The sequence below is a fragment of the Myxocyprinus asiaticus genome, chromosome 1, assembly GCF_019703515.2.
Source record: "Myxocyprinus asiaticus isolate MX2 ecotype Aquarium Trade chromosome 1, UBuf_Myxa_2, whole genome shotgun sequence".
Classification (NCBI taxonomy): domain Eukaryota; kingdom Metazoa; phylum Chordata; class Actinopteri; order Cypriniformes; family Catostomidae; genus Myxocyprinus; species Myxocyprinus asiaticus.
The window spans coordinates 21,708,122-21,721,237 of NC_059344.1; the positions used below are offsets into that span (position 1 = coordinate 21,708,122).

At 40.1% G+C, this 13,116-nt stretch overlaps 1 protein-coding gene across 3 annotated transcripts; it reads left to right on the plus strand.

Annotated features, from left to right (window-relative positions):
* The first annotated feature begins 1,305 nt into the window (after positions 1 to 1,305).
* On the plus strand, positions 1,306 to 12,742 carry LOC127443045 (low-density lipoprotein receptor-related protein 10-like). 3 transcript variants are annotated; one of them, XM_051701526.1, is made up of 10 exons: positions 1,306 to 1,401; positions 2,124 to 2,313; positions 2,590 to 2,622; positions 3,842 to 3,980; positions 4,356 to 4,546; positions 5,392 to 5,864; positions 5,971 to 6,401; positions 6,497 to 6,691; positions 10,614 to 10,743; positions 10,959 to 12,742. In XM_051701526.1, the coding sequence occupies exons 2-10, from the start codon at positions 2,265 to 2,267 to the stop codon at positions 11,538 to 11,540; spliced, it is 2,223 nt and encodes a 740-aa protein (XP_051557486.1). In that variant the 5' UTR covers positions 1,306 to 1,401; positions 2,124 to 2,264; the 3' UTR covers positions 11,541 to 12,742. The 3 variants fall into 3 exon arrangements, with proteins under 3 accessions (XP_051557486.1, XP_051557501.1, XP_051557493.1); XM_051701541.1 differs by having other exon boundaries at positions 1,380 to 1,401; positions 2,124 to 2,198; XM_051701533.1 differs by lacking the exon at positions 1,306 to 1,401 and adding an exon at positions 1,686 to 2,038.
* Positions 12,743 to 13,116: the final 374 nt, after the last annotated feature.

Sequence of the window (13,116 nt, forward strand, 5' to 3'; positions counted from 1 at the left end):
CAATGTTTGGAGGGTTTAAAGGCAGAAATGTGAAGCTTATAATTTTATAAAAGCATTAATTCTTATGTTAAAATTTGTATATTATTTGAGCTGTAAAGTTGCTTGAATCGTCATTTTTACAGTCACGTTGGGGTTTCATAGTTACGTCTCAGTGTTACGTTGTCATGGCAACGAAGTGTCAAATTGGCTATAACTTTACACAGAAAGGGTTAGTAAGCAATTTTATTACATTAAAGTCCTGTTGACATGCATATTGTTTATGTCTTGTGGCTATACTTTTGTAACAGTGAGATTTAATGTTTACAGACTGACCCCCATTCACTTCCATTGATAGTGCCTCACTGTAACCTAGATTTTTGCTTTAATAAAAAAAAAAAAAAAAAAAAAATTTTTGTGGTAATAAATTATGACAAATTCTGTCGATTAATCTTAACTTGTAGTTAACCTGAAATATTCCTTTAAGTGATGTAGCTGTCCTGAGACAATTAAAAGAAAACTCTCATTAAAAGCTGAAAGTCCTGAAAAAAGAAATGTTGGCATAATTAATTTCTGAATCATATTTAATTTTTGCTTCTTAAATAAATAAAAAAATATTTTTTAAATTGTATTAATATTTGAAAAACTTTTGACCACCAAAGTCAGGTGGTGTAAAATACATGTTGTCATGTGACAGAAAACAAATAAAAAACACAAAACAAAGAGGAACCCTTGTGACACCCATGACTCTGTGTGACGTCACATAAGATATTTTGACATTTTTATGAAAAGGCACATTTTGTTTAGGCCAAATTGAGTAACCCTAAGAAAAAGTATTTATATATGTAAAAAAAAAATTCCTTTTACATGATGGTTATGCCACTTGATATTAAATGTAAATGAAGATAGATCAGCAACTTGCTTGTGATATACATAAGAATCTGATATCTGTTTAGGTGGACCGCTTTTCCAAATATCAAAGATTATCCCACAACAGGATATCAGAATGTTCACAAACTACAAAAATCCTAATCATTAAAAACAAGGGATATTTCTGAGCAACACTGAACAACATCCTCCTTATTTATATTAAAGGGATAGTTCACACAAAAATGAAAATTGTCTCATTATTTACTCACCCTCATGCCATCCCAGATGTGTATGACTTTTAAATGATGAGAGAATTTTCTATTTTGGGGTGAACTATCCCTTTAAATACCCTGCCAACTGGTTAAACGTTCATGCCAAAATTGAGGATAAAGTGCTAAATGAGGACATCTAGTGGTACAACGTGAACATTACATACAAAAGGCGGCGCGTATTGCGTCACTGAAACGTACACGGGTGGTGTCTTGTCTCCCGCATGACACACAGACATTACGGAAGTGGACTGGCACGAATGTCAACAAGAAAGACGGAGAAAAGGTATGGTAAAGATGAAGTCCCTAAACACTGCGTCAACACGAAATAGTCCAGTTAATATTACTAGTTTAAACTGTGACATCGGGTCTTATTTGTTTAATATTATGAAACAAAGAAAGTCATCTGACTTGCAGGAAGACAGCTAGCGTTAAATGGCTGAAGTCAGACGAGAGAAAGAGAGAGAGAGAAAGAGGGAGAGAGTTAGAGAGACAGAGAGAGAGAGAGTTAGAGAGAGAGAGAGAGAGAGAGAGTTAGAGAGAGAGAGAGGCTAGTCAAGTCGAAAATGAAACTTTCCGAACAATGCGTCAGTTTAGACGCTATTACTAACTTTTATAGGTTGACGCCTAAAGAAATGATCTTAAAATATTTTCTTAGTATAAGTACGAAATGTCACTGAATGGCTTCGGCTTTTTCGTATATAAATACAGTGAGCTGCAGCTCAGCCAAACACCGAGTGACGTCACTGTTGTTGGGAAGAGAGCGAGACAGGAGGCTGTTCAGCATCAGCCTTGAACATGACGTCCTGCTTGGGAAATATAAACCGTTTATGACGGTACTGTTTTGATACCGAATTCACATGTTGATGGTTTTCGAGCTCATGCCACCGAGTTCTGACTTAATCGGTGTTTGTACACCAAAGGTAGCGCACACTGAGTTTCAGTTGTCTCTGTGAGTGTTTATTTTGTTTGAAATGGTAGTTTACATGTTTCTTTTTGCCTTCACAGATAAAAACGTCCAACAAGACACATCGGTGATGATGGCGCTTCTATTTGTGGCGAGCTGATGGATCTACCGTCCCTGTTTGTTGCTTGAATTGTGTTTTAATTTGTGTTTTATGAGCCAACGACACTCATTGGCTTGTTAGAATGTGTCTTTCCCACAGCCTTTGCATCTTAGGTCTTTTAGTTTTAACAGGTGAGACATCCCCGTAAGATAGTTGAAACTGTATTATTAGATGTCAGTGGCAGATTGAAATAGGAAACTTGCCTGAACCAGAGGTTACATAAGGTGGCTGTAGGGTCAAGCAAGGCCAGCCGCACCAAAGGTTGATTACGTTAAAGTGTTGATCCACACCCTGACTGTTGTCATTCCTACAGTCATTTATCTATGCTATATAATGGATGACAATGAGTCACATTTAGCAGGCCTAATCTTTTATATGCTAAATTTTTGCATTTCTTTCACCCACAGTTCCCTGCACTCTGGAGCTGGCCTTCAGTAACGGTAAGGGAGAGTTCAACACTATGACCCTGTCCCAAATGGCACCATAAACCCTTGCGGTTCTCCTCCAAGTCCACATTTTTTTGACGTAATGCGGGGCGAAATGCCTGAATGAGGTATTCCGGCCAAATCATTATCAAAGGCCATAGATTATTTGCTCTAGCCATCAGTAGATGATGTACTGTATGTATATGTATTTTTCATATAGCCTGCACAATCTATGTTCAGTTATATTTGTCTTTTTGTGGTTTGAGAACTTGAATCAAACCTATTCAAGGCAGAAAAACTGCATAATAAACTTCGCCATTTCTAATTGTTTAGTTTGCACAGTTACACCAGTTTCATACACTAACCTGCAAACTCCTCAACATCACTTCGTTCAGTCTTATCAAAATATAAAAACATTTGTAACTTTTGTGTGTATGGACTAGATTCAAAAATCTGGACTGCCACCTGCACCGCATCAACACGCCCTTCAGTATTAAGTACAGTAATTGTTATATCACCCCCTTGTGGTCCCATAAAGCTGTTACGCTAGACTACGTTAAACAGAAGGCCAACTGACAGTGAAACAGAAAGCACACAAATTAGGCTTCTAATTTAAATGTCGGCAGATGTTAATATGTCGATGCTTCCAAAACTTAAGAAAATAAGGTGCCGATCAATAATCGAGGTATCAATATTTTATGTCATTCCTTATAACAAGCACTCCTTTGAGTGAGGTCCTTCAGTTATTTGATCACATATTCTGTCTTGTATACTTGGACAGACAAATGAAGACTGTAGCTTGACTATGCAAAAGCCTGCAGTAGCTCGATTATAACCGATAACTATAATTGTTTGCATGCAAACAAACTGAGTGTGGGCTTGGCCGAAGAGCACATTGATGGAGCATAGCGGCCACAAAGGGGGTGCCAGTGAGCACCTTTCTGAAACTTCAAATGACAAATGGGTCATCTTATGGACTTAAAAGACATGGATGCAACAGCCATTGCAAGGCCGCAAGTCCAGATCAAGTGTGCCATGTGGGACAGGGCCTCTGTGCTCTTTCTGTGTGTATGTGTGTGTGTGTACTTTTTTTTTTTCAGTTTGAACAGTCACCTTTTTTTGAACCACATCTAATGTCACCATTACTAAACAAGATGCTCCTGATTGGATTAGTCATCAAGAATAGTGATTTCATTATGCTTGCTTTCTATCTGCTTTGTCCTGTCTGTTTCAGCTCATTGTGTTCATTCACCCAAAATACTTCTACCCAGACAAGGAGAGATTCATAACTCTGCCCACCATGCCTGGTCTTCCCGTCCACTCAATTGCAGTTGGCTGATAACCTCGAAAGTTGGGGAGCGTGTCATCATTAGGTACCAAGAGTCTTCTCTTTTGTGGATTTTTGTGAAAAATAAATAAATAAATAATACACCATAAAGAATCTGTACTGCAGACATTTTAACTTGTGGAATGTGAAAGTAAGCCATTGTTAAGTGTGAAATGGGAAAGTAAGCCATTGTTAAGTGTGAAATGGGAAAGTAAGCCATTGTTAAGTGTGGAATGTGAAAGTAAGCTGTTGTTGAGTGTAATACCAGTGTGTTAACCAGTATTGTGTGTGTAGATGTAAAATGTGTGAATTTGTGAAAATAAGATTGCCGTTAACAGGGTGATAGATTGCTTTGATGCTTAGATTGTAAAGTCTCTTTTTCAATTACCTGTCATTTCCTTTCCCTTCCACTCTTTTGAAGTTTTTCCCAGTTTAACATGAGGTGTGGGCGAGAATGGGTGTCTGTGGCCCCTCTCACTGGCAGGCCCAATAAATTCTGTGGTTCCCAGTTGCCAGAACCATTTGAGATGGCGGGGGGAAACATAACAGTGACGCACCACTTCCTCCCCCATTTTTACCCAGTATCAGGGTTCCGTCTTTCATATATTAAAGGTACATTGGAACACATTTAAGGGGTTCTGAGCACTTTCCCCTGGAAGACTGTAAAATCACCATTTAATAAAAATGTCCTTAAAGGAATAGTTCACCCAAAAATGAAAATTCTCTCATCATTTACTCACCTTAATGGCATCCCAGATGTGAATTACTCTGCTCTTTTGGTCCATACAATGCAAGTGAATGGGTGCCAAAATTTTGAAGTTCCAAAAAGTACATAAATCAGCATAAAAGTAATCCATATGACTCCAGTGGTTAAATCAATGTCTTAAGAAGTGATATGACGTCTGGATGAGAAACAGATCAATATTTATGTCCTTTTATACCATGAATTCTCCTCCCATCAGTCTCCTCTTTAACTTTCACATTCTTCTTGTGTTTTTGGTGATTCACATTCTTTGTGCATATCGCCCGCTACTGGGCAGGGAGAAGAATTTCTAGCAAAAAAGGACTTATATATTGATCTGATATTACTTCTGAAGACATGGATTTAATCACTAGAGTCTTATGGATTACTTTTATGATGGCTATATGTGCTTTTTGGAGCGTCAAAATTTTGGCACCCATTCACTTGCATTGTTTGGACCTACAGAGCTGAAATATTCTTCTAATAATCATAATTTCTGTTCTGCAGAAGAAAGAAAGCCATGCACATCTGGGATGGCATGAGGATGATTAAAAGATGAGAGAATTTACATTTTTGGGTGAACTATCCCTTTGAATGACACAAGATTTTATTTTGGCTAAATTGTTAAATCGTGTTTATATCTTGGTCTCTTTTTCTCAATCTATCTGTCTTTAACCATTTTTCTGTCTTTCTATTTCTTTCTCCCCTTCACCAGACTCAGGTCCCTGTTTTCCAGGTGAGTTTGAATGTTACAGTGAACGCTGTCTCCCAGCGTCATGGCGGTGTAACGGGCAGGTCGAATGCCTTGGTGAGGGTGATGAGCTTGGTTCTGACGAGGATGGATGCGATGACATCACCCCTGAACCTCACATAGACTATATAAATCCCCTCCCTCCCATAGAAACTACCACCATGGCTATTCCATTAACCAATACAGATGTGCCACCACCTAAAGAACCTGACTTTCACCTGGTGCCCCAAGGAGGGCCATGTGGGGGTTACTTGGATGCATTTTATGGGTCATTCACCCCTCCTGTTCTAACAGGACACCTGTTGGAGTGCGTGTGGACGGTTGACCCCCGAGACTCGCGACCACTTAAACTAGAGCTCCAGCAACTGGATCTGGGTCCTGGAGACACAATCATAATCACAGACCAGCCCCATGGAACAGGCAACATCATTAAATCGGTGAGTAAAGGGTAAGAGTTTACCGTTTGTGATTGTGTGCAAAAACTAATTTCAGCATTTTTGAATCTGGGCCTGCAAGTGACGACCCCAACATTGACCGTTACAGATCAACTACGTGTCCAATAACAAAGCAGTTGAGGTGGAATCCCGCACCGGCTTGCTTTCCCTGATCTACCATACGCTGCCTGCATCGGATGGGCGGGGCTTTAATGCGACCTATCGCATTAGGGATTACTGCCTTCCATGGGAGGGACTTTGTTGGGGATCAGAGGGAGGCTGTTACAGCCTGAAGCAGCGTTGCAACGGGCACTGGGACTGTCCTGAAACGGGCCTGGATGAGGAAGGGTGCGGGGTCTGCCCAGCTGGACACTTCCCCTGTGGGATGGGCGGGATGCAGAAAGCAGGTCACCAGCAGGGCAGACCAAACTGCTTCTCCATCCATGAGCGTTGCAACTACCAGCTCAACTGTGCAGATGGTAGTGATGAGAGAGAATGCACCATCTGCCAACCTGGGACGTTTCACTGCGACAGTGACAGGTGTGTGTGTTTATATAATGGGTTTATGTATGTTTTATTGCTTTCTGTTCACTGATTGGTTGTGTTTTTTTGTTTATCTAAAATTGCTTGAATAGGTGTGTATTTGAGAGCTGGCGCTGTGACGGACAGATGGACTGTAAGGACGGCACAGATGAGTTAAACTGCACTGTGACCCTGCCAAGAAAGGTCATCACAGCGGCTACTGTTGGAAGCTTAGTTTGCGGACTGCTGCTTGTCATTGCAATGGGCTGCACCTGCAAGCTATATTCACTGCGCACTCGAGAGTACAGGTAAACCCAGTTAAACCAATGCTGACTAATACATTTCAATTTCAAGATTAAACAATCTCACATAAGTTTGGAGTGTTCAGCTTTCCTTGTTTAGTATTAGAAATTTACAAATAAAAATATTACCGTATTTTATGGAATATGTAAAAAAAAATTTGTCATCTGAAAGGTCCTGAAACAGTCCTAAGTGACTTATTTACTGTATATAATTTATAAGTAATTGATGTCGGCTGGTCAATCACACCTCACACAAAAACACATATGCTTACACAGTGGTGCATGCAGCTGTACGCACTGTGTGTACCATGAGCGCTGCGAATGACCTGAGAAACAGTTACTCTCCGAATATTTAATCAGTCATGAAGTGTGTCCCGTATTTCTGTTGGAGAATGAATAATTCTTTTGAATTCTTTTGCAGGTAATTAGCCAAACGGGCTTGCAAAACACTCTGAATTGATTCGTGATTCAGTACAATTCGTTCGGAGTGCTCTCTCACTGAATCATTTGGAGCGGTTTCTCACACAGTAAAAAAGTATCGGGATATTTACAAACAGCGCTGCATACAGTTGAAATTTTCCTACATATCAACTGAAATAAAGGCTGTCTTTTTGAGAAGTAACTTTGAGAAACTTCAGCTAGTGCTGTCATGTGAACAAGGGGCTGTTCAAACCCAATGTGTTTTTTGCATCCGCTCGTGCTCTTTCAATCGTTTTCAACATAAACATTCGATAGATGGATGTCTTTTGACAACTGTGCCACGTTTCACAGGGTTTTTAGCATCTCTCATGGGAGTGCTGCATTTTTAGTGTTAGTTTAAAAAGAACTTCTTCAACTGATAAAAACGCGCCTCGAGCCACCTGCGTTCCACTCTATTCATTGTGGGGCGTTTTGCTTTTTTAGCGCGACAGTGTGTTTGTTCTGAATGGTTACAGGAAGAAATGCTTTAGCTAATAGTTACATGTACGCTACTCGTACTCGAGAGAAAAAACAATGCTTCTCTCAAAATCACCAGAATTTAATGCTTTGGTGTTGTTTTTGCAAAAATAAAAAAAAATAAAAATCTCCCGAGGGACCATGCCCCTGGACCCCCCAGATATAAGGTTGTAATAGGCAGATTTCTGCGCGTGCCCTCAGATAAAATCCTGCAGGTGCCCATGTGCTTACACACAAACAGGTGAAAACATCGGTCATAGAAATGGTAGTAGCATTTGAAGTAGCCTATTCAGTGTAGATTTTGTCCACCATAACATTATTGTGTTAACAAACAGGATTACTGGTACTCTAAAGAACTTTTTCACAATTCCTCACATCACCACAAAATGACCCTTCATCACACCCCTTGTAAAAACTTTCAGAAAGTGAGCCAGACAATTAGTGCATTGAAAATATTGTTGCAAATTTCAGAAATGTTGTTAACGTTAATGAATACAATAAAACGGGGGCCTGGGTAGCTCAGCGAGTATTAACACTGACTACCACACCTGGAGTTGCGAGTTTGAATCCAGGGTGTGCTGAGTGACTCTAGCCAGGTCTCCTAAGCTACCAAATTGGCCTGGTTGCTAGGGAGGGTAGAGTCACATGGGGTAACCTCCTCGTGGTCGCGAGTAGTGGTTCTCGCTCTCAATGGTGCGTGTGGTAATTTGTGTGTGGATCGCGGAGGGTAGCATGAGCCTCCACATGCGGAGACTCCGCAGTGTCATACACAACAAGCCACGTGATACGATGCGTGGATTGACTGTGGCAACTGCGCGCCACCACGAGGACCTACTAAGTAGTGGGAATTGGGCATTCCAAATTGGGAGAAAAGGGGATAAAAAAAATTATAAAAATAAAAATGAATACAATAAAACAAGCAAATAGTTTCACTCCTAGACTAAAATATGTCTAGTTGAATGTGCATGCACATAGTTACGTATGTCATAAACAGACGTTTTTGTTGCATTTTTTTTTTTTTTATGAACATAAACAAAATATTAAAAGCAGCAGATGCTCCTGATTAAATCGAGCCTAAAACTATGTGATACGATATGTAGATCTTGAGGTAATCTTCACGGTGCGACTTGAAATGCTGATTGGCTGAAGGGAAGTCGGCTGCTCCTAGATCTTGAAGCCTACCTCAAGCAACCGCTGTCAGTCTATAAGTGTGACTTATACACAGGTGTAATTTATGTTTTTTTTTTTTTTTAAATCAATAACACTATTTTGACCAGATGTGACTTTATTTCTGGAAAATACGGTTTAACCACAATCTCTAATTTTTGATTAAGATCAGTCATTATGTGATACAGTTGAAGTCAGAAGTTTACATACACTTAGGTTGAAGTCATTAAAACTAATTTTTTAACCACTCCACAGATTTCATATTGGCAACCGATAGTTTTGGCAAGTCATTTAGGACATCTGCTTTGTGCGAAGTACAATTGTTTACAGACAGATTGCATGCACTAAGTTAACTCTGCCTTTAAACAGCTTGGAAAATTCCAGAAAATGATGTCAAGCCTTTAGGCAATTAGCCAATTAGATTCTGATAGGCTAATTGGCTAACTGGAATCAATTGGAGGTTTACCTGTGGATGTATTTTAAGGCCAACCTTCAAACTCAGTGCCTCTTTGCTTGACATCATGGGAAAATCAAAAGAAATCAGCCAAGACCTCAGGAAAAAATTGTGGACCACCACAAGTCTGGTTCATCCTTGGGAGCAATTTTCAAAGGCCTGAAGGTAACACATTTATCTGTACAAACAATAGTATGCAAGTATAAACACCATGGGACCATGCAGTCATCATACGCTCAGGAAGGAGACGCATTATGTCTCTTAGAGATGAACGTAGTTTGGTGCGAAAAGTGCAAATCAATCCCAGATCAACAGCAAAGGACCTTGTGAAGATGCTGGAGGAAACAGGTAGACAAGTATCTATATCCACAGTAAAACGAGTCCAATATCGACATAACCTGAAAGGCTGCTCAGGAAGGAAGAAGCCACTGCTCCAAAACCACCATAAAAAAGCCAGACTACAGTTTGCAAGTGCACATGGGGAAAAAGATCTTACTTTCTGGAGAAATCTCCTCTGGTGTGATGAAACACAAATTGAACTGTTTGGCCATAATGACCATCGTTATGTTTGGAGGAAAAAGGGTGAGGCTTGCAAGCCGAAGAACACCATCCCAGCCGTGAAGCATGGGGGTGGCAGCATCATGTTGAGGGGGTGCTTTGCTGCAGGAGGGACTGGTGCACATCACAAAATAGATGGCATCATGAGGAAGGAAAATGATGTGGATATATTGAAGCAACATCTCAAGACATCAGCCAGGAAGTTAAAGCTCGGTCGCAAATGGGTCTTCCAAATGGACAATGACCCCAAGCATACCTCCAAAGTTGTGGCAAAATGGCTTAAGGACAACAAAGTCCAGGTATTGGAGTGGCCATCACAAACCCCTGACCTCAATCCGATAGAAAATTTGTGGGCAGAACTGAAAAAGCATGTGCGAGCAAGGAGGCCTACAAACCTGATTCAGTTACACCAGTTCTGTCTGGAGGAATGGGCCAAAATTCAAGCAACTTACTGTTGAGAAGCTTGTGGAAGACTACCCAAAACATTCCAAATTAAACAATTTAAAGGCAATGCTACCAATTACTAACAAAGTGTATGTAAACTTCTGACCCACTGGGAATGTGATGAAAGAAATAAAAGCTGAAATAAATAATTTTCTCTTCTATTATTCTGACATTTCACATTCTTAAAATAAAGTAGTGATTCTAACTGACCTAAGACAGAGAATGTTTTCTGCGATTAAATGTCAGGAATTGTGAAAAACTGAGTTTTAAAGTATTTGGCTAAAGTGTATGTAAACTTCTGACTTCAACTGTATATACATTTTAAATGGTCTGCCTTGTCTGCATTTTTATAAACCCTTTTTTCCTCAGCATGTTCGCACCAATCAATAGGCAGGAGGCAGAAATGATCCAGCAGCAGGCCCCGCCCTCCTATGGTCAGCTGATTGCTCAGGGCATCATTCCACCAGTGGAAGACTTCCCTACTGAGAACCCAAATGAAGTAAGTGTTCTCAAAAAGTTTAATATCAGTAAGCCAATATTCAGAAGGGTCTAATTCAAAAAGTCTGAGAGTATATTTAATTGTGTTTTTTTTGTTGTTGTTGCTGCTATGACTAGTATAAATTACCTGTATTATAAACTAATAATTTTTTCCCTTATTTGTGGTGCTTCTATTGAATGGATGTTTTGTTTACACAATTTGATTCTACATTTTAGACTGTCTCACTCTCTCTGAGAGGAATACTACAGCTTCTCAGGCAAGACAATGCTTCCTCACCACGGCGAAGACGCAGGCCGCGGTTTGTCCGCAGAGCTATCCGTCGCCTGCGAAGGTGGGGCTTAATTCCCCGGCCTGTCCCCAGGCCGACACAGACCACAGCCTCTGTCTCGCAACAGACAGAGGCTCCTACTTCTGCCTCTGTGCCCAGCCAGTCAAGTCCTGGAGTTTCCTCAGTGGCTGCAGAAGTTGCCAGTCAGCCCTTGCCTCAGAAACTGTGTTTATCCCATCAGACAGATCTGCAACAGCAGCAAGCAGAGGCTCCATCCCCTGTCCAGTCTATCAGTTCCCCGGAAACACAACAGACCCCACCCATAACTGTGCCACCTAGTAGCCCCTCCCAGGCATCTCTCTTCCACTTGCTGGGGAGGCGTATCTTCCGTTTCAGACCCTCCCCGTCCCCTACCTCTCTTCCTCTCTCTGCTTCCCCCTCTTTTTCCTCTTCCTCAGAAGATGAAGTGCTGTTGATCCCTCTCTCTGATGACACAACCTCTGAAGATGATGTGCCCATGCTGACATGAGCTGCTCTTATTTAAACCATTCTTTCTGCTCTCTCTTCATTTTCTGTCCCTACATTGTTCTCTCTCTCCTTGCTTCCCTCCCTTTCAGCACATCACCATGTTTGCTTCTTGTGCTGGCTTGGTGCCTTACTTTAATTAATGCATTACTTTAAGTTTTCCTTACTTGAGAAAAGACAAGACATGAGAAAAAGTATTGAAAAAAACTTTGCCAAAATATTTGACAAGCGTTTGTGTGTGTGTGGGGGGGGGGGGTGCACTTATTGAAAGTGTTGTATGTGAGAAGAAAAAAAAAATCATTTGCACAGAGAATCTTCCCCAGTTGGCTTAGGAAATTCCTTTGCCACAAAGTTCATATTCTCAAATCGGACATGCTAAGAATGATTTTATTTTGATTTGCTTTTTTATTTCTTAAGACATGGTTGTGCGTGTATATACAGGTGAGTTTACCTCATAATGCTACAGGCCACATATTTTCTTGTGTGTGTTCCTAAGAAGTGCCTTTGATTGAACTTCCTGTAAATCACTAGACAGTACGTGACTGTTTATGTGCTTGCACGTAGGGCCAAACACTTGCACAAAAGTTTTAACATAGATGTAGAACTCACCCTCGCTATGTATATTGTAGTGCATGGCAACTGTGGCAATAACATAATAAAAAACTGGTGTGTGTGTGTGTGTGTGTGTGTGTGTGTGTGTGTGTGTGTGTGTGTGAAAGAGAGAGAGAGAGTGGACTATCTGGAAGTGGCTAGCCTCTCTGTAAAGACAATCCCTCTCGGTGCCTGAGGTTTCACTCTCACCTCTGTTTGCACCACCAACCTGAATGGCATCACTATATTATCACAATGACTTGAAAATGTCTTTCAATATCTTGAAAAATACAGATGTCTTACTTCCAAATTCCTGGCTCAGTGAATAATCAACAGACGATTTGTCATAGTGCCATATCTCAGCACTATGTTTGTGCTATGTTTTCAGCTGCTCTTACGAACTCTCATTTCACTTCTTCTTTTACCATTTTGATGGTTGTTTTTTTACTTAATGTATATTATTAATGCCAAGATGTTAAACTTTCATTTGCTGAATGGTGATTGCAATAAAAAGAGAAGCTATCATAGAATTGATTGTAGTAGGATGAATTTCACTGTATATATTTGCTAAACCAGCTGGAAAATTCACAAAGATTAAAATGATTTGCACTTTTAGTCCGCGTGTGCTTTTTATCTGTTGTTTTAAATGCAGTGTTTCAGTTTTCTACATAGAGTGCTATTTGGGTGAATCTTAACAAAAGCTGTCAAGAACATGTAATATTTCACTGCAAAACAAAGAAATAAGTTGTTTTGCTGAAAGGATTTTTGAATTATGACTGTTTCCATGACATTAAGACTTGTTTTCACCCCAATTGATTTTTACAATAATACACACACAGACACACACATACACACACACAAAAAAACTCATTCTTATTCTCTTGCTGTAAAGAGGAAAACAAATAATTAAAAATTAAAAATAGACTAAAATAGACTTCTGATTCTTTAGGTTATTACTGAGTAATTATTATTATTATTATTATTAGAGG